Raw genomic sequence first — 22,211 nt, forward strand, 5'->3', positions numbered from 1 at the left:
TGGATAGAAATGTGAAAATAGGTATCCTTCATGTCCAAGGTCACCATCCCATCCCACTGATGGATAGCAGACAGTTGGTCTTCATGTGGAATTTCATCTTGAGAACGAAGTGATTCAAGACGATTACATCCAAAACTGGCCTCCAGCCCCCAATGATTTGGGAACCACGAAGAGTCTGTTGTAAAACCCTTCTGAGTTTTGATCTTCTACTACTTCTATTGCTCCCTTACAAAGCAGTAGCTCTACCCCCGAAAGAGGTCCATACACTTCTCTGATTTCTCTGAGTAGGCTGGTAATACTATTGGCAATTTGCCCAAAGGTGGGCCTTCTTTGGAGGGAATGACATAACCTTGCTGCAATACCTTGACTACCCAAGGTTCTGCTCCTCTCAGACTCCATTCCCTTCAATAAAGGCCCAACCTGGCTCCTACAGGCGCAATCCTCCCTTCTTGCTTGTAGTCTTGTAGGTAGTCTTCTTGACAGATCTGGTTGGAGGTGGTAGGTTAGCACGGGGTCTTTGCTGGCTTCTCTGTCTTGCCCTATGAAAAGCCTGGGGTTGGCTCCCATTGCAAAGTGGCTTCACTTACTGGGAATAAGAATCTCCCTATATTTAGACGATTGGCTTCTCAGAGCCCATTCGGAGAGTCAGTGCATGGAGAACTTCAGGAAGACTCCTGTTAACACAAGAATTAGCTCTCGTAAACTCTAAGAAATCTCAAATGGTTCCCTTTCAGAAGATTCTATATTTGGGAACAATAATGGTATCTCAGAATTTTCAGGTGTTTCCTGCCCTGAAAAGGACAGAATCATAAAGGATTAAAGTACAAGAGGTCCTTTCCCTAGACAAAAGTTCAGCCAACAAATGGCTGAGTCTTCTGGGCTTTCTATCATCAATAGAGGAATTCATCTTCCTCAGCTGACTGCATCGCAAACCCTTACAGTTTTATTTTTTAAGATAAGCTGGAACAGAAAAGTTCTTCCGAACTCGATGTGTTTCCCGTGACTCAAGAGATAAAGGAGGACCTCCTTTGGTGGAACTCAGAGAAGGGACTGTCAGAGGCCAAGTTGCTTTCCATTGAGCCCCAGCCTGGCCTTCTTTGCAGATGCATCACAACTGGGATCGGGGGCTCTTTTAGAGAAGAAGGAAGTGTCAGGAACACATCCCAAAATCAAAGGTTGTCTCATATAAATGTGAAGGAGCTAAAGACAGTACATTTAGGCCTTCAGTCCTTCTTGTCGGAAGTGAGGAACAAAACAATTGCAGTCCACTCATACAATAAGACTGCTCTGTTTTATCAAAGAAAACAGGGAGGGATTTGGTCTTTCTCTCTATATGAGGCAGCAAGGGAACTTCTTCTCTGGGCAGACCAAAATGAAAACACTCAGATAGTTACCAGGTTTGTCTAAGGAAAACTCAATGTCCTGGCAGACTAGTTAAGCCATTGGAAACAAGTCTTATCGACGGAATGGACCTTAGATCCTCTGGTCTGCCTAGACCTTTGGAATGTTTTGGGAAAATCGATAGGGATCTGTTCACCAGTTCTAAAAACCATTCCTCTCCCTCTATTTTGTTCTCCAGTACCTGATCCGCAGGCCTGAACAGTGGCTGCTATGCTTCTCGATTGGTCAGACAAAGATCTACATGCCTTTCCCCCATTCAGTTTGATCAGACAAGTGATAAGCAAATTTCTAACGCACCAAGACGTCTCAATGATTTTGGTAGCTCCCTTCTGGCTATTGATGGAATGGTTTCCCAATCTCATAGATCTTCTTGTGGACTTCACGAGGCTGCTTCCTCAAAAGCAGCAGCTACTTGGACAACCACATTTCCAGAGATTCCACCAAAACCTGTCTTCTCTGGCCCTGACAGGCTTCAGACTGTCAGGAAACTTCTTAGAAAGAAAGGATTTTTGAAGGCAGCTTCAGCAGCAATCGCTAAATGCAGAAGACAGTCTTTGAACAACGTATATAAAAACAAATGGGGTATTTTTAGTGGTGTACGAGCTTCAATGTCTCCTCTTCTCAGAAAACTGACCCAAATAGATAATTTTTTATTACATTTAAAATCAGCTAAGAACCTTTCTACCTCTACCGTAAAGGGATATAGAGCTTTGTTGGAATCAGTTTTTTGCCACAGTGGATTAAACTTGTCCTCCAATTCAGATCTCTCAGACTTTATCAAGTGTAAAAATTCCCCGACTGTGTCTTGGAATCTTGATATATAGTATTAAAGTAGTTGTTGGGACCTTGTTTTGAACCCATGCATGCAATTTCTTTGAGACTTAATTAGAAAGACCCTTTTTCCAGTTTCATTAGCAATGGCAAAACAGATCAGCGAAGTGCATACTTTATATAGAAAAATGATAAATTTTTTTACCAATTTGTATTTTTCATAACTAACAAACCTGAGGTCTTAACATTAGGATAATACTAGCGCCAAGCTGGAAACCGGTAGAATTAAAAATAAACTTTTGAGATCCAGGGACTATTGGCATCTGTACCAGGTCACGGGGTATGTAGTACCCAGAATGCCCTTAGCGTCCCGTGACCTGACAGTTACTTTCCTACCGCCTTTAAGATAGGACGTGATTACTTTTTAATCTGTTATTCCCTTAACTTTTTGGCCAAGAATAAGTCCCCTTCTAATTTATGGCCTAGTTCTTTTGTAATTACCAGTCTGACAGAAGTCCTAGGAACTGATGATAATGACAGGAGACTGTGTCCCTTGAGGTTCTTAAAATATTATTCGCATACAAACGAAAGAAATTTGTGGCAATTCTTGCAGTCTATAATGCTCAACCAAGAATCCATCCAGACCACTGTCTAAGAATGCTCTAGCATTCTTTCTTAGGGACGCCATCTGTGAAGCGCACACTTCAGTTCAGAAGGACGTGTTCCCTCTGTGTAAAGTAAAAGCTCATGATATTAGAGCAGTAGCCACTTTATTGGTCTTTTAAAAGAAATTTATCCCTCACAGCGATACAATCTACATTTTGGAAATGTCAGTCTGCTTTTGCCTTACATTATCCTCATGATATTGAAACGGAGTATGATGAATGCAGTACCCTGGGTCTGTTTCTATTGGCTGGTGTGTTGTTGGGAAGGAAGTGTAGGAAGCAACGCTTTCTAAATTATATTCTCCTTGGTATAAGGTGCTGATATTGTTGGGAAGCCTGGATGTACAAAGTACCTCGAGTACCCTCCAGTCCTTTGGTAGGGCGGTGATAGTTTTTATGAATATGTTTTGGGTATAGGTAACAATCTTTTCTGGTTATTTGTTGGTACTGAGCCCTGGCCTGGGGCAATTTGATTATTTTTGTTAGCCACCGGAACTGTCCCTTCCTACAAAGGTCTCACTAAAGTAGTAGGCGCTCTATGGCTATACTGCCTGCCACATTAGTAATATTTTGAGGTAAAACTATCCATGCTTCACACCTTCCCTCAATGTGGGAACCAGCTATATAATAACTCTTTAAGTTACATAATTAAATATTAAATTTTTATTATAAAACAAACTTCAAATCATACTTGCCCAGTAATTATATAATCGGAGCCCTCCCTCCTTCCCCTAGCATGGATTTATTATTTACACGCATAAAACAAACTGAACTCTCTGCCAAGTTGTTCCTCTCTTTCCCCATTTTGCTTGGTGAGACGTTCCCGCGCACAGTCCGATTAATCAACAGATATCACGCGTTTAACATACGTCTAGAATTTGAGAAGTATCTAGAAGTGTTCATGAACTGTTGGTGATAAGATTAGTTTGAAAATAATAGGATAAAGCGTCTACTAAGTTAGTTTATCAAGTGAAATACTGTAAATCAGATCAAGATGGCAGTACGTTCCAACTGTGGAAAGAAATGGCGAAATTTAGCGTGTTTAGCAGATTCGCAATATGATGAGGTAGCAGGAAGGGAGCTGGCATTTCTCATCTATGAGATCAACAACAGCCCTAACCAAAAAGATATGAAAGCATTCATAGATATGTATATTAGAAGGATATGATCCTTCAAACTGCAACAAATCAATAGAAAACATCTTGAAAATAATTGAAGAAGTTCCAAATAAAATCCAAGTGGTCAAGAGACTCATAAAGAAAATATACATAAATCAACATATTCCGACAAAGAAAATGAATAAGGTGAACATTGTAAATATCCTAATTGATGCAAAAGGAAAAAGAATGCCAAAAGCATGCAAACTGTAAGGTGTGGTATAGCATAGTTAATCCACAAAACCTGATCAGAAAATGGGCAGCATGCAACATTCCGACGCATCCGCAATGTGCTGAGGTAATGCAAGATATGAGAAAAGATACCAGAATATTTTGCTCAACATGTCTATATAGACAATGTTATTAAATCAAGACTGAATGTACAAATAGTTGAGGATGAAGAGGAAGAGGAAGAGGAAGAAGAAGAGGAAAACGGAAGAGAAGTAAACAAAACTGAAATGACAGGAAAAAATAAGGAAAACAAAGAACAAGATAAAAGTATGGATGCAGAGATACTCATTGATACTACATATGAGGCAATCAAGCAGCATACATACGAAGAAATAAATTACCACATGACAACACAAAAGAAAATCCCGAATAGCCTCTACCCAGATTTGAACAATGATGGGAAAGAAGAAAAAATAGACAAGAAAGACAAAGTCTGCAACCTTTTGAAAAGAGGCAATTGTAGATTCGGAGAAAGATGTTACTACAAACATCGTAAGGTATGTCACAACTATGAAATATATGGTAAATGTGCATACCTAGACGGCTATGAGGAGGATTGCAGAGATCTACGTACATCCAAAAATATGCAAAAACCTAAAAGAAGGAAAAGGATGTAAGTTCGACAAAAAATGTAAATATATGCACCCTGTAGCCATGAATCAAAATCAAATAAATAATCAATCAAATAATAAAATCCAAAATAAGAAAGAAACAAATAAAGAGAGGAACAAAGAATATCAGGTGAAAGAAAAAACCAAGCCATCACTGCGATATGGTGTGTCACCAAAATATTTCCAACCATCAGCTCCAAGATACAACTCAAGAGATAAGAACTGTATTTATGATGCTAGAGGATATTGCAGATACGGAAAAAACTGCAGATTCAGACACAAAATGAATAATTATGATGAAGGAAGATCAAATATTATGGAAAAGTTGGATTTTTTAATGTCAGAATTTCTGGAAATGAAGAAAAGAACAACATACCAGAACAGGAAAGAGACATGGGAAAATCCTTATTATTACCCATATTAAATGAAGGAGAAAACTCGCAAACCATCATAGTGATGAATGCGCAGGGTTTAGTTACAAGTAACTCAAAAAGAAAAATAGAGTACTTAGAAGAACTAACCCAAATTGAAAAGAAAATAGATATAATGAATAAGTGAAACCTGGTATTACCAAGAGACTGGGAATGATGATCAAATAAAAGGGTTCCAAACTTATAGATCAGAAAGAAAAAATAGGAATCAAGGGGGAACCACAATATATGGGAAAGACAAAAAACAAGCAAAAATATATGAGAAATATAGTAACTCAGAATGTGAACTAATAGCGGTAGAATTTGAATCTGAAAAAATTAATTAACATAGAAATATAAAGGCCTCCTAATACTAAAGAGTTTGACATAATAATAGAAATATTGACAAGGACTGGACTATTCTCCTATCTGGAGACTTTAACTTTCCTTTTGTAAACTGGAAAGAACGAATAGGAGATTGTGGTTGTATTTATACATAAAAAAAAAGAGTAATAGTAGTGCAGAAGATAAGAGCCAATTCAAAAAGCTATTAAATATGCTACTAGAATACAACATTCAACAAATAAATCACCTGCCAACAAGAAAGGAAAATACTTTAGACCTAGTATTTGTGAACGAGGTGAATTATGTTGAAGAAATAATAGTTTATAATGCAAGTATTTCAGACCATAATGTCATAGAATTAACAGTCAATTCCAAAGCAAGTGAAAACAGAGATAAGCAAGAAATGAAAAAGTGGGAAGGATATGGAAAATACAACTTCTACAGTAAAAATATAAAATGGTCAGAAATAAATGAAGAATTGAACAAAGAATGGGATAACATTTGTGTAAGTGATGACATAAGGGTAAATATGGAGATACTATATAAAATATTAAGAGAAAATAGTGGAAAAATATATATCGAAGAAGAAAAGTAAACATCAGTCATGCATACCAAGAGACAGAAGGATCTAGTTCCAGAAAATCAGAAAGTGGAAAAAAGGTCTTCCAAAAGATAAAAAGGCATGGAAAGTTATAGAACTAAAAAGTAAGATAGAAAATGCAGAACAAAAGGTTATACAAACAAAAGAAAATGAAAAACGTGACTTGGAAGAAAAAACCCTAGTAAATATCAAGCAAAACCCCAAACTATTATACTCGTACGAAAAAAAGATGAATAAAAGAAGAATAGAAATAGGCCCTCTAAGAATTGAAGGGAGATTAACGAAGAAAAAAAGGAAATATGCAACATATTGGCAGAACGATATAAGAGAATTCACCCCTAGAATTGATAATGAAGATAATGATACAGAAGTAAGGGACAAAAATAGTGAATATTTAGCTGACATAGATATTAATGAAGCTGATATTGTGCAGGCTATTAATGAAATTAAAAATGGAGCTGCTGCAGGTCCTGATGGTGTTCCTGCTATTTTGTTAAAGAAAGTAGTTCATTCTATCGCAAAGCCACTTGCAATATTATTAAGACAAAGTGTAAATTCAGGCAAGATTTATGATGAGCACAAATTAGCATATATTACCCCTACTTTCAAAAGTGGATCAAGACTAGAGGCAAGTAATTATAGGCCTGTGAGTAACATCACATATTATGAAAGTGTATGAAAGGGTAATGAAGAAAAATATTATGAAACATTTAATAAAAAATAATTTGTTTAATACAGGACAACATGGTTTCGTACCCGGAAAAAATACACAAACCCAACTATTAGTCCACCATGAGAACAAATGCAAAAATATGAAAAGCAGAAATGAAACAGATGTGGTTTATCTAGATTTTGCAAAAGCTTTTGACAAGGTAGACCATAATATATTAGCGAAGAAAATTAGAAAACACAATATCGTGGATAAAGTAGGAAGATGGTTAAAAGAATTTTTACACAACAGAAAACAGATAGTTATTGTAAACGATGAGAAATCGGATGAAGCTAAGGTAATATCCAGTGTGCCACAAGGTACGGTGTTATCTGCAATACTGTTTGTTATTATGATTGCAGACATAGACAGTAATGTTACGGACTCGGTAGTGAGTAGTTTCACCGATGACACAAGAATAAGTAGAGAAATTACTTGTGATGAAGATAGGAACGTGCTACAAAGAGACCTTAACAAAGTATATGATTGGGCAGAGGTAAATAGGATGGTATTTAACTCTGATAAATTTGAATCAATAAATTATGGAGACAGAGAAGGAAAGCTACAGTAGTACCTCTACATACGAAATTAATCCGTTCCGAGGCGCCCTTCGTATCATGAGGTTTTCGTATCTTGGACCACATTTTACATGTAAAATGGCTAAAAACACCCCAGTAAATTATATTTCCAGGCCTAAAACACATGTTCTAGGGTTACGACGCCGATCCGACGGAAGAAATATGACTCCAAAAAGGCAAAATACTGTACATACTTCGAGTAATATTCAACTGCATATAATGTTCAACCCCATTTTTACTGCATATATTAGGACTTTAGCATGTCCCTTAGCAATAAGCCTAGCCTATGTTAGCGGTTGCTACTGTAGCCTAGTCTATGATTCTGACATCTAAACCCAAGAAGCTAAAAGCTTAGAATATGCCAATAAAATGTATAAATAATCAGTATGTACTCATTTCAAATAATTATTAATTAATCATTAACTATAATACACACACAAAAAAAAAAAAAAAAAAAATTCCAATCGATTGTTTACATTCAGCTCTTACGAGTACCGAACGAACGCCAAGCAATCACTTTTCCTAGGACACAGTAAGCCATAAATTTTCATTAGTATCTCTCTTCAACTAATGAAACTACCAAACAGAATAATAACCGTTCATTTCTATTCTTTATTCTATCTTTACCTAATGGAGATACCGAGTTACTGACAGCTATAATGAAACATATACGTAACGTAATATTAAAACAGAAGAAGAATTCTAAAAAATACGTATTTGTTGGCAGTCTGATTTATTTTATATTTTATGATATCTAATTAAAATTTTTTTTTATTAAATGTATTGCATGTACTCATTTAAAATAATTATTATGTAACCATTAACTATATATATATATATATATATATATATATATATATATATATATATATATATATATATATATATATATAAACTTCCAAACTTCTGTTTACATCCAGCACCTACGAGTATCGAACGATCGCTAAGCAATCACTTTACACAGTAAGCCATAAATTTTCATTATCTCTCTTCAACCATTGAAACTACCAAACAGTATAATAACCATTCATTTCTATTCTTTATTCTATCTTTACCTAATGTTTTTTTTTATTAAATGTGTTGCGTGAATAAGTTTTTCAATTTACAGCATCCTCTTACCAATAGAATACTTAAAGCACAAGGGGTAGATGCTGACCAATAGGAGAGCAGGATCTTATGGGGTGACTAGCATCAGGAACCAATGGGAGAGCGGGAGGATGTGGCGAGTTTACTCAGCTGGCGGCGCAGGAGTTTTAAAATTGTTCTCGGTGGTCCGGGCAAATCTCGGGACTTTACAGCAACAACCTTTCGTATCTTGAAAACTTTTCGTATGTAGAGCTGTAAAAATTTTCGTATTTGCTTTCGTATCTCGAGTTTTTGGTAAGTTGAGCCTTTCGTATGTCGAGGTACCACTGTATATGCATATAAGGGACCTAATAATGAGACAATCACAAATAAGGAAGCAGTTGAAGACCTTGGTGTGATGATGAATAGGAACATGTTATGCGATGATCAAATAGCAATTCTATTGGCAAAATGTAAAGCAAAAATGGGAATGTTGTTACGGCACTTCAAAACAAGAAAAGCTGAACACATGATTATGCTTTATAAAACATATGTTCGTAGTCCACTTGAATATTGCAATATGATATGGTAACCACAATATCAAAAGGATATTGCACAAATAGAGTGTACAAAGGTCCTTTACAGCTAGAATAGAAGAAGTTAAGGACCTTGACTACTGGGAAAGACTACAATCATTAAAATTATATAGTCTAGAAAGGAGAAGAGAACGCTACATGATAATTCAGGCATGGAAACAGATAGAAGATTAATAGTGCCCAAAACTATACCAGGAAAAATAAGGAAAGCACACAGGACATTAATCCACTACGCACCAGCATTGATAATGCAGCGTCTATTCAATGCATACCCAGCTCATCTGAGGAATATATCAGGAGTGAGCGTAGATGTGTTTAAGAATAAGCTCGACAAATACCTCAGCTGCATCCCAGACCATCCAAGATTGGAAGATGCAAAATATACCAGAAGATGTATTAGCAACTCTCTGGTAGACATTAGAGGTGCCTCACACTGAGGGACCTGGGGCAACCCAAACAAGATGTAAGGTCTGTAAGGTCTATAAGGGGCATTACTACCAAGCAAAAAAAAAAAAAAAAAAAAAAAAAAGCAATCCACAAATTTTAGAATTTTAACTGCCGGGCAAGTATAACTAAAACTTTGTTTTACTATAAAAATGAAATTTTTATTCAATTCCTTTCCCTATCATCTCTTGGCTTATTGAGTTGTGGTTTGATCTTACTTCTTTTGATTGACTCATATATCTACTACTCTCCTGCCCCAATTATCATGTTATCTATCTTTAGCCTATTATCATCCTTGTGTGTTATCTTTTTGATCCCTATCCCATCGTGTAGTACTTGCCACTGTGTTCCTGTATCATTACAGATATTTTTTATATGTTGGTACTTGATGATTTCCTTTCATTGTTTTTTGGATGAATAGAGCTTCGGTTAAGAGCAGAATTATCTGGCCTGTCCTCCCACTAAAGGAATAGTGTTTTGGTACCTGGGACCACTCTACAATCTTAGATTAATTTCTTCAATTCACCCTTTTCATATATTGAGTTTGTCTTTCAATGCTTTTGCTGTTCATCTGAATTTAAATCACCACCATATTCTGAAGGTTTTGGATGCTACTTGAATTTTTGGGGGGGCTGATTTATCAGTGCATTTACATCCTCCTGACATGTAGCAAGTTTTTTCCTTGGCTCCACTCCTACATTCTGACCATATGACTGGACTCTGATTTCCACTTCAAATCTCCTCCTTGAATTTCTTCAAAATTTAATATGGAACCAGTTCATCCCTTCCTCCTTTCCAGTTATTTGCCAGTTGGCTCAAGTGATTTAATTAGTGTAGGCTACTGGTCTACTGATGTCTTCCCTGATGTCATCTCTTATCTCTCAATGAAACATCACTGTTGCAGAGACCTTTATTCAGAATATAATTTCTGTTTACCTTTTCAGAGAGTTCGATCCGTCTCCCTTTCAAAGTAAGTAGTTTTAACTTCAATCTTTGTAATAACATTTGAAGAGGAAAGGAGGAAAGTCAGAATGAGGAAATAAAAATCGAAGTATTTTTGCATTACTGGTTGAGGCAGCAGCATGATCAGGCAAAAATGGTAAAGTGTTAGCCTACTGCACCATTTTTACCTATGCTGCTGCCTTCACCAAAAACACAATACTTTGATTTTCATTTCCTCTTTCTGACTTCTCTCATCAAATGTAATTTATGTAACTACATATCAGTCAATATGGTGCATTAAATATTTACCTAAGGTTTCAACCAGCGACATATGATACCATAAGATGAAGTAGTTTACACCTTTTGGACTAAAAGGATTTTGTAAATTTCTCTAAATCTCATTCTACAGCTTGGTTAACTGTTCTATCTAAATTTTGGCTAACTGGTCAATCTAAACCTTGATTAACTGTTCCATCTAAATTTTGGGTAATTGTTCTATCTAAATCTTGGTTAACTGTTCTATCTACATTTTAGTTACCTGGTCTATCTAAATCTTGGTTAAATTTTCTATCTAACCTTTGTTAATGTTCTATCTACATCTTAGTTAATTGTTCATTCTAAATCTTGATTAACTGGTCAACCTAAATTTTGGCTAACTGGCCTATTTAAATCTTGGTTTTTAAATCTTGGTTAACAGTTTTATCTACATCTTGGTTAACTGGTCTATCTAAACCTTGGTTAACTTCTCTCCTTAAAACTTGGTTAACTGTTATATCTACATCTTGGTTAACTGGTCTACCTAAAACTTGGTTAACTTTTCTATCTAAATCTTGGTTAATGGGTCTATCTAAATCTTGGTTAACTGTTCTATCTAAACCTTGGTTAACTGTTCTATAGGTTCCCTCAATATAAAATAAAGCAGTTGTGCAATGAAGCAGTTTCAAAACTCCTTTATGCTGGTCATTACTGCAAAATGTTGTTAAAAGAGACAATCACTAAGTGACGAGTGGGTGGAGACATACACATTTATAGTTATTGTATATCTTCTTAAATATGTATATAGGTACTCCTCATTTAACTATGTACTCATTTTACAACAACTCGGAGTTACAACGGCAACATGAAGAGAGAGAAAAAAAACCATAAACTGAAAATTAAAATATTACCAACGGTGGTCAAGAGAAAGGCTATTCAGTGCCGATAATCTAGCCTAGCCTAGGTTTTGAAAACCTTGAAACCTATGGCTAAAACACTATATATATGGCTTTAATATACTTTGTGAAGAAAAGCTATACAGTTGAACCTCTTAAAACTGGCATTCTATGGTCTGGGAACTCCCGTGGTTTGGCTTGATTCAGCTGCCATTAGTTCGTTGCATGGCCAACAGGGTGGTGCCAAATATTGTTTACAACTTCAAGACAGCAAAAATTTGTCATATCTCCTTTGTTTTTATGAAATCATTCTTATTAAGGAAAAGAAAATGTCTGAAATCAAATGTTGTTTATATTAACTTGAAAATACATATATATTTTTTAAATATTCCACTTGAGAAGTCTCTACGAAGTCAAACCTTTTAATCAAGACAATGAGACATTTGGCATGCACGAATTTCTTACTCTTAGTAAGCTTGAAAGACTTCCATGTGACACAGTTTTGATAATTTCTTTTATACAACTGTGTATTTACATATTCGATATCTCACCCATGAGATCAGATGATACTTGAGGTAAGAAGTGCAAGCGTTTATCTTTATCTATGATAGAAAATGTTTATCCCATTAGCGAATAGTTTAGTGTTCACTTTCCTAAATAGATGGCAGTGTGCTTTGTTTATGCTTTGACGGTGACATTCAAAATGCACCGTGATCGCCAAAATCTATTCTTATTTTTTTCATCCCACTACCTTCTACAATAACAATAAATGACAAAGAAACTAATAGCAATAATTATGAAATACCAAATTTAGGATATAATAAAAGTTACTGATAATAATGTGCAGATTCTGAGAAAAGTTTAGGATTGTATTGACTTCCTATTAGGCTAACTTGGGAATGTAGCCTAAATGTGTTAAATAAAGTAGTACACTATTTAAAGCATTGTCAGAACTTAGCCACACAGTAGGCTATGTCAGGAACTATACTCTGTTTTATTTTTCATCTGTCCATCCGCCTGTGGTGTTTTTGTATGGTAACACTGCGTCCCGGGCTTTAGTTAGTTACGCTATTTGTAAGTTTAAGGTAAATAAAAGGATATCTGGGTGTACATTTGCAACTGAAATTTTTTTTTAATAATTTACTGTATGCGAATTACATCGTTAATATTCGAAATAGGATATTATTATAATCGTTGAATGTAAGCTGAATGTAACTATCTAAAGCCCGGGACGCAGTGTTACCATACAAAAAAGCCACAGGCAGATGGACATATGAAAAAAAAAAAAAAACAGAGTATAGTTCTGTGCACAATATGTAACTCAAAATTAATGCTATTCATTGAAATAAAAAAGAATAACACGCTGACGACAAATTTGCTTAATGACGTGGTCAGTGAATAGAAGCCCGTCATTAAACGAGGAGTACTTGTATTTTAATGTATTTCTAGATTCAGTCTTCAGTACAGTACCAAAGAAAACTATTTGAAGCATGATCCCAGGCAATTGGTCTACTATAATTTGTAGTGAAATGATCAAATTATAAGTCATATGTTGTAAAGTTCTAAAATATACGAAAAATATCGTTATGGAGGAGTTATGGGAGTTCCATTTGATAACATCCTGGAGGTGTGTGTGTGTAGAGGTGAATGTAAGCGGCGTTATGTTGTTTGCGTTCGTGTGAATGGATAGTTAGCTAGCGAACTTCTCGTTCGCCGAGGGGTTGTTGGGTCTGTCGCAAGTCTGTCTGATCAGAGCCTGTGATGGTCAGTAGTATCGGCAGCGGTCTATATAGTGTTGAAGGCATAAATGGTCAGTTAAATTGTGTTATTGATTTGTAGTTCAGTTTGATATTGTTACCCTTAGAGTTATTGTGTCTGTGTTGTTAGATTTGTTGTGCCTAGGAGTTTCTGTTGAGTTGTATGGAGTTGTTGAGGGTTATTGTTGGCGAGTTGTGATTTCTTGATGTTGTTAATGGGTGTGTGTATTGGCTTGTTCTTTTTTTTGTGTTGTTTATGCAGTGGTCTTTTGTTGTGTTGGTAGTCCTTGTTTGTTTGTTGTGTTGTTGAGTTGTGGTCCTTCGTTGCTTGTTGTGTTGTGTGGTTGTGGTTCTTGGTTGTTGTCGTGTTGTGTGGTTGCGGTTCTTGGTTGTTGTCGTGTTGTTGTTGAGTTTTTTGGTTATAGTTCTTTGTTGTTGGTTATTTGTTGGCTTGTGGCAGTTGTTGGTGTCTCAGCGACCTTGTCCAGCGGACAGCACAGCCTAGCCCTGATTATCTGGAGTTGGGGGGAGTACATGTGTTTGTGTTTTGTGTCCTGCATGTATTCTGTAGTGTGAAGAGGAAAGTGTGGCTGAGGGTGAGTTTGGAAGTTGGACTGATAAAATTTATGGTTGGGGGGGGGGGGAGAGTTTGTCCTGCTTGTCTTTTGAGCTTGTAATCCTGCCACATAGTTAAATTCCGTTTAGAAAAACACTTACGTGTAAATAAAATGGATGATGTTACGAAGTTCTGCAAACTTGACATCACGGAGAAGCACTACACTCTGCACATTCTGTTCACGGCTCAGTACTTGACGAAAGTAAGAACTTGCTAAACAAAGAACGATCTGGGAAAAGATGAAATACTGTAGGCTGAACACAACATAAGAATTTTATAAACTTAAAATATATAGCGATACTGACATTTCACCACCTGAATACAGATGTGAAAATATGTTTACAATGTAAAATTACTATACATTTAAGAGCTGCAACACTAGTGACTATGAAATTGGAATACTAGCTTTTCTAAATAACTGGAATTTCAAGTTTGTATCAAACATGATGCAAGGCATACATGAGCATGGAAAATGTATAAATCTTGATAAAAGCGAAGAAAAATTCCTTCTGTCTCTTTAAAGTTATATTTTAAACTCACTGCTAATAACATGTGACCCATCTTCAATGCTTTTGCATAAAGACTGATTACAGAGAAAGCCAAACATCTACAGAGACCAACTTGGTAAAAGTGCTAACAGACATAAATCTGAGCATTATAGCCTTAACACAGAAAGCATATGTGACATTTAGCATAAGAATGATCCGATGTCAACTACCTCCCTTGAAATATGATTTTTAGAATGAAATAGAGTTTTATATTTATACTTACTAAGTAATTACATAGCTAATGTTTCTAACTTGTACAGCAGTTAAAAACTGAAAATATATGGTAAAGCTTCTATTGTTTTTGTGTAGGAGACAATGCCCCACCCACTTTCAGGGAAGGAAGAGTACAAAACCGCTGAAGAGCTCAAATTGTTTTTGCTCTTGACCATAAGAGGGAAGGAGGGAAAAAGCAGAAAAAGTAGATGACAAAACAGGTACATCAGCTACACACGATTTAGGAGAACTCTGCAAACTAGCTACATTCTTAGTTTCTGCTCTAATAGCTGCTTTCTTCTTTCTCTATTACGTTCTAATTTATCTAGTAAATGTGCATCAAGGGTCTTACATTTTCCCTGATCCCAGTTCTTACATTCTGAACAAGTCAAACCAATAGAACTGGTTTGTCCACTATAATATACTAATATGTACTAGTACTACTAGTATCCAACATAATCAGTAACTCAATCAATGAACAAGTCAAAATAAACCTAAATGGTCTAAAATAGCATGAAGGCTTACAAAAATAACCAAGAGTAAGTCACCACATGGAGACACCAAAGAACCATCTGGTGATCAAATTCAAGCTACTTAGAACAGGGGGGGGGGAGATTGTGTCCTAAACGAAAATGATAGAAGCGCTACCAAGCATTTTCAATTCTTAGCTGCCATGAGAGTTAGAATCATTAGTTGTGTAATTACTTAGTAAGTTACTTATATAAAACTATACATTTTACTAATTCCTCTGAAATTAACGGATCGAGTATATACACAGGCCGATACATACTTTTAGTATTGGAAACTTCCAGTTCAACAATGCCAAAGCAAACATCTTTTAAACTAGATTTGATAATCTGAAATGTCTTTATCACTTCAAGTATCTGACTACTACTTACCCTGTGAGCTCGTAAACTCTGGCCCTCTGCCGTGAGAGTGACGTCAGTGAAAGTGTCATCCCGGAGAAGTTGGTCTAATACCGTGGTGCAGTGTGCTTCTTTTTTTAGCAAATATGGCCCCGTTAAACCTGAAAAGATGCAGACTGAATTATTCTTACATATTTAATAATGCTAGATATGTTAGTACATAATCATCTAACATTAAAAAACTCATATGAGATAGCAATAAATATTTGGTGCCTTTAAGGAACAATAAATCCCCCCAAAAGAAGTTTAATTTTCATATTTCTTTGCAAAACTTGATAAGACTGACACAGAGAATTTCTATTTCATTAGTATTTGTTGTAAAAGTGTTACTATTTTAAGTATATTTTATAAATATTCCATTTTTAGAAAATAAAAACCCAAAGAAAATAGGATATGTATCCAAATTTTCGAACTGCTAAGGGTAATTACTCTTACAGAAAAGAAATTTTTTATGATTTCTGAGTGAAGTAACCTTAAAAGATTAATAATTTGGCCTAATTCCCTCTCTTAACTATACATCTTAAGTTCCAGGTACAACATAAGTATGCATAATGAAAAAACAACAGGAAAAATACAAAAATAAACTTTATAAAAATTATTTTCATCAAGTGAGAAGAAACTTAAAGCCCTAAATATCTATATTTATTTTTTCTATTTTTAATGTAAATTAGCTCTATTATGTGTTTTATTGTAAGTATAAATTACAGAACCAGTCTTCATCTTTAGTTTTCATATTTGAACATGATCTATATTTCCAAACACGGCATAATTTCCTACCATTCCTACCACTGCACCCGACCATATTCTCAATTGTGTCTGGTAAACCAAAGCTGCAACTAATTTCTATTGAATGAAGTTTCATTTTCAAAACCTTTGGAGCACAACTTATTTTACATATAGGAATTGTGTGAGAATTCCCATCTCCAAACAATTAACTAAATGAGAGCTCAAATATTTAGGCTCATAGTTTATAAGTTCCTCCTCGATAAAATATTTGACAAAATTCTATATCATTTGCAATTGCACAGAGATCGTAGTCCACACTATTATCTTGTCTTTGAACATCCACAATCTGAATGTCGAAATTGGAATAAGACGCAGAAGGTGGTGGTGACCAATTAGGACAAACTTGTTTAAATACTGAACAGTACTATTTTCTTCTCTTCTTCATTTCATCTACTTGCAAGCGTATTTCATAAAAGACAATATTTAATATTTTAAACACAACTCTTAATATATATATTTCAAATTAATTGTTACTGATTACTTTATAAAACTAAATACTTTACGAAGAAATGCATTCCATTCCCTAAACTTTTCCGGTCAATGTTCAATGTTACAATTTTAGCGTTTTTATTTATTGATCTTCTTTCAATTTTCAAAATGAATAATTTGGAGGATGGAATTCGATTTTGTTACCAGAATGTACTTACTTCCAAGAACTTTTAGAATAGTAAAGGAAAAATTAGTATATATTATATATTGACACTACCAGATACTTTACGGTCAAGCTTTTAAAGTTTATTTCTTACCAAACCCATTAAATCTTATGCTCAATTTGTAGCTAGATGAATACTCTTCATAATGGTATCAATAACATATAGAAAATAAGTAACAATAATAAACAATTTACAATCAAAGATGAAGAATTGACCCTTCTCAAAATGACCGGAAAATTTTTGGTCAATGTTTTAAGATATAAAATGTGTAGAAAGTCATCTAAATTGTACTTTGACTGATAGGCTAGATGACATTAATAAACAGATGCAACAATTCAATGTCATTTGTCAAGCCGTTTTAAAGATATCAAGGAAAATGTACTGTAAATTGCCATTTCTCGGTTTTCCGATCAGTTAATTTTCCGGTCATTAGGGGGCCCGAGCGATTCCACATACGTGATGCTGTCCACTCTTTCATTCATAGTTTACACTGCACTTGTGGGATGCCTTTAGCTTTACAAAACCCTTCATTAAATCATTTTTCCTTATTTTCCACACACCTCTCCAAAGAATTACAAGTAGGCTAACACAACATTTGCACAGAGGATAATTCAAGTCAATAGGCCAACTCCACACGGCAAATGTACCTACTATTTCGCTGTGTTTAGTACTAACTCATGAGGGTTAAGCCCCCAAAACTAACGGTCACTTTTTAATAAGCAACCCAAATACTATAGGAAACTGTAATTTCCAAAGAAATACTCGACGCGGAGTTATTACCTAAATCTACGGAACGTGATACATACGGACTTTCATTGAGGATTTTCTTTTCAATTTCAAGTTGTTGCTTGAAAGCTTCACTCCTTAATTGTGCCATCTTTCTGATATGTTTCACTTGTTTCCTTGGTCTTGGCATTTTTGAATAATTGTAGAACTAATCTTGTTTCGTAAGATTTACTGAAAATAACGGAGGAATATAACCGCATTGAATTAAGTCACTAAAAGCGACTCATTCCAAGACAAGTCTCAAACTTCGACCAAATATGTAAACAACATAGCACGGACTCTGAGTCTCTGATGGTCGGAGACGATATATGAAACACGTGCGAGAAAAAAAATAGTTGCTTGGCAACTACTTGGCTGTGGTATAAAATGACTCGAGGACAAACGTTTATCTATCCGAAGAACTTTAAACATCGCAAATCACTACGAAAAAAATGAGAATTGTTCATACACGAAACAAACCTTCGGTCTTAACATTAGGATTTACTAGCGCCAAGCTGGAAACCGGTAGAATTAAAATTACACTTGTGAGATCCAGGGACTAATGGCATCTATACCAGGTCACGGGGCATGTATACCCAGAATGCCCACGGCTACCTGTGACCCATCAGGTTATTTGTTTTCCCCCCCCCCCCCCCCCCCCCCCCCCATACCGCCTTTAAGATAAGACGTGTTACTGTCTATCTCATTTAAAGCCGGTTTTTCAGTTTGCCCGTTCTTTATCCATTTCATTTTTTTTTTCATTCCTTTTCTTTCTCCAAGTGTGATCAGTGTGTGGTAAGAGTGTATACGTGGTATGATGGAGAATTTTGCCTCAACATCGGGATCGTCTACCGCTTCGAAGAGGAGACAAAGGAAATGCCCAGGAGTCAGTGGCTTTCCATGTTCTAGGTTCCTAACTTCGGTGTCGACGGATCCTCATCCAACGTGTAGTAGGTGCAGGGAAAACGTATGTACGGTTACTAATCCGTGTTCTGTTTGTCGCGGTTGGTCGGTGGAACAGTGGAAGAAGTTCTATGGGAAAGCCAATACAAAAAGGAAGGGGGTGACGCCATCTTTGGAGACCAAACCTTACCGGCTCTTTTGTATCGGTAATAACCAGGCTGCTCCATATGTTTCTCCACCTGCTTTTGAATTGTCTCATACCCCTTCGGTTTCTCCTAGCGGTTCTGTATCGGAAACGTCAGGAGGGGCCTTGGGTAATTTTATGAATAATTTGCACTCTCCTTTGTTCCCAGCAAGTAGAGGGGGAGATCCGCCATCTTTGTTCCAGGCTCCTGCTACTCAAGCGCATAGGTTAGATGGTACGTGGTCAGCGCTAGGCCTACCAGGCGTACCAACCTTGGATGGTCTGCTTGCGCATTATATGACGTCACGGTTCCAGCAGGGTCCGGCAGCGCTGAATGTTCTTCATCCCCCGGGCTTGCAATTTATGGGAATTAATGCCGCGGCTTCACCATCCCACTCAGTATTTACAGCGATGCAGAACGTGGGAGGTAGTTTGGCAGCAAACATGCGGTTGCCAGCAGAAACCTCTCAGTCTCTCCCTACGAGAGGGATGACGTCACAACATACGTCACACTCTGAGATGGCAGACGTGATGACGTCACAGACCGATTTCTCGGCCTTTTTTCGCTGCACCCAGACGCTAATACGCCTTCTGACCCGTCAATGCAAACTGTAATGCAGAAATTACAGGATATAGAGGAGAGAATGAATAAGAGAGACAAAAAGAAAAAGTGATTCGCCTTCTTCGTCTTCTTCCTCTAGTTCGGCGTCATCGCTAAGTCCGATAACGTCACGGCGAGCGCCAGTCAAGCGTTGGAGGAGGATTCGGGAGTTCCTGGCGGATCCTCGGGCCAAGAGGAGAAGAATCAATTCTTCCTCTTCTTCGGACCAAGACTGTCATTTCCAAGTCAGCAAGAAGGTCGGAAAATCAGTGGCTATTAAGCACAAGGTTGGCAGACGAAGCCGTTCGCAAGAGTCCGAACAAGCGAGAGAGGTGACGGCCGGCGAGCTAGCGGCCGAGGCGGGGTTGCCAGTTCGGATCGCAAAAACTGCGATACCTCTGGTAAAATCGACGTTGGCGGCGAAAGGTGCAGCAGAGGATGGAAGGCAGGTCCCAGTTTCGCCCATAAGGCCGTTCAAAATACGTACGAAGGACGATAAGGCTCCTATTAAAAGTACGAAAAATAGAGAGTTGGCAACCTCGGCGGATACATTCGTGGAAGGCAGTGTCCGTCTGGATAAAAGGTCGAGGCCGGGCTCGCCGACGCTCGAAAACGATGCCAATGCTAATAGAGACGAACTTACCTCTGTCTTAAGGGAGCCTTCATCTTGGAGATCTAGACGAGATTCTCGCTCTAGATCCGTGAGCAGAGAAAGAGTGAGACGTTCTCGTTCCCCTGCTGACTATCCGGGATCGAGCCAACAGCGGCCAGCAAAGATCAAAGAGACCGCGGCCGTAGGGGCAGGCGGCCGTGGAATTCCGGGCCGTCTGTCAGAAGATAGAGGCGAGACAATATCCCTCGTGACGGAGAGTGGTACACTAGAGCCGGAGGAAGGAGAAAACCAAGAGATTCTGGCCTCGTATGCAGAGGTTATTGATTTGATTCGTCAATTCAATAGCCTTTCGGAGAAGACAGAAACACCGGCCAGTATGCTTCCTCCTGGAATTGACATGGCGTTTGGACTAAAGAGGGATACCAAGGTGTCATATGAATTGCCTTGTTCGAGTCATGCGGAATCGGTCTTGCAACACGTAAACGCAAAGATTGCAGGGAGGGATAATTCCTTAAGATCTAATAGATCATTTAAATTTATTCCCCCTCCAATGATAAAGCAAAGGAAATATTATTATGACGAACCACCAAATGGTCCCTTTGCTGTCTTAGACAAATGAACCCTAATGTTGTAAGGTTAAGGCCTGGATTAACCTTGGATCAGGTTAAAATGGAGTGCCCTTCGATGACGTACCAAGAGGCTGCTACGTTAGAAGCAACAGCTTCTTCTGTCTTTCAGGCTGCTTCCTGGTTAGACCTTTGGTCAACAGCAGTGGCGAAAATTGCATCCTCGGAAGCAACAAGGAAAGTAGTGGATGAACCATTGTTCATTAGATTACTACAGTCAGGGTCCAAGGCGATTGCGTACCTGACAAACGTAATTGCCAATGTTTGGGCAAATATCCTGCTAATGAGGAGAGATGCAGCATTGGCTAGACTAAGCCGCAATGTGGATTTGGATCCCTGTTAGCAATGAGGAATGGGGATATCTTGGAATCGCAACTACTGTTGCCAGAGGTCATACTATAAAGAGGCGATAGATAGAAGAAGGATGGACACTAACGATAGGTTGGTGCAACAGGCAGTTAGGAAACTTCTAACAGTCAAACTACTCCTTTGGAGGGAAGACAACAGCAGATGTCTCGAAAGAAGACAGTGAGGGACATAGCATCCCTAATAGAGTCACAAGACCCTCTTCCCCAAAGAGGATAACTCATCGGCCCTTTCACAATAGAAACAACAGAGGAAGGGCAATAGGGGAAGAGGGAGAGGCTCAAGAAGATAGGATGGGCGCCTCCCATCACTCGGCCACACCAGTGGGGGGTTGCCTGGCAAATCACTGGAGGTGTGGCAGGAACTAGGGGCAGAGCAGTGGGTGGGTGGATGTTCTCAGGATCGGGTATTTGATTCCGTTCGAGGTAACCCCGCCCCTGACAGATCAACCATTACCCCACGTCACTTATGCCCACAAATCTCAGAAGGCCACTATTCTGCAGGACGAAGTGAAGAGATGATGGAAAAAGGAGCTGTGCAACAAGTATGCAGTCCGACAAAAGGCTTCTACAGCAGGATTTTTCCTGGTACCCAAAGCCAACGGGAGTGGAGGACAGTAATAGACCTGTCAACGCTGAATCTGTTTATAAGGAAAACCAGTTTCAAGATGGAAACTCCGAAAACGGTTCTACAAGCAGTCAGAATCGGAGACTTTATGCTGACAGTCGATCTAAAGGGACGCATACTTTCAGATACAGTCCATCAGTCTTCAAGGAAATTTCTCCGCTTCAGTCTTGCAGGGAAAGCTTCGAATTCAAGGTCCTGTGCTTCCTGGCATTGGACAACGTCTCCTCAAGTTTTTACAAGAGTGTTCACCCTCGTGTCGGCGTGGGCGCATGCTCAGGGGATCAGGCTAATAAGATATCTGGACGATTGGCTGGTGATAGCAAAGTCCAGGGGAGAAATTACTCAGGGAC

The 22,211-nt window shown here is 37.7% G+C and overlaps 1 protein-coding gene across 1 annotated transcript in view; it reads right to left on the reverse strand.

Annotated features, from left to right (window-relative positions):
- The window catches only part of LOC135221915 (uncharacterized), a 64,267-nt gene that overhangs the window by 14,880 nt on the left and 27,176 nt on the right, over positions 1–22,211 (reverse strand). The window contains exons 5-6 of the mRNA XM_064259935.1: positions 15,711–15,838; positions 14,152–14,279 (exon numbers count right to left, since the gene is read on the reverse strand). Coding sequence (XP_064116005.1) covers positions 14,152–14,279; positions 15,711–15,838 — 256 coding nt within the window. The remainder of the gene's footprint in view (positions 1–14,151; positions 14,280–15,710; positions 15,839–22,211) is intronic.

The sequence above is a fragment of the Macrobrachium nipponense genome, chromosome 3, assembly GCF_015104395.2.
Source record: "Macrobrachium nipponense isolate FS-2020 chromosome 3, ASM1510439v2, whole genome shotgun sequence".
In the NCBI taxonomy this organism is placed as follows: Eukaryota; Metazoa; Arthropoda; class Malacostraca; order Decapoda; family Palaemonidae; genus Macrobrachium; species Macrobrachium nipponense.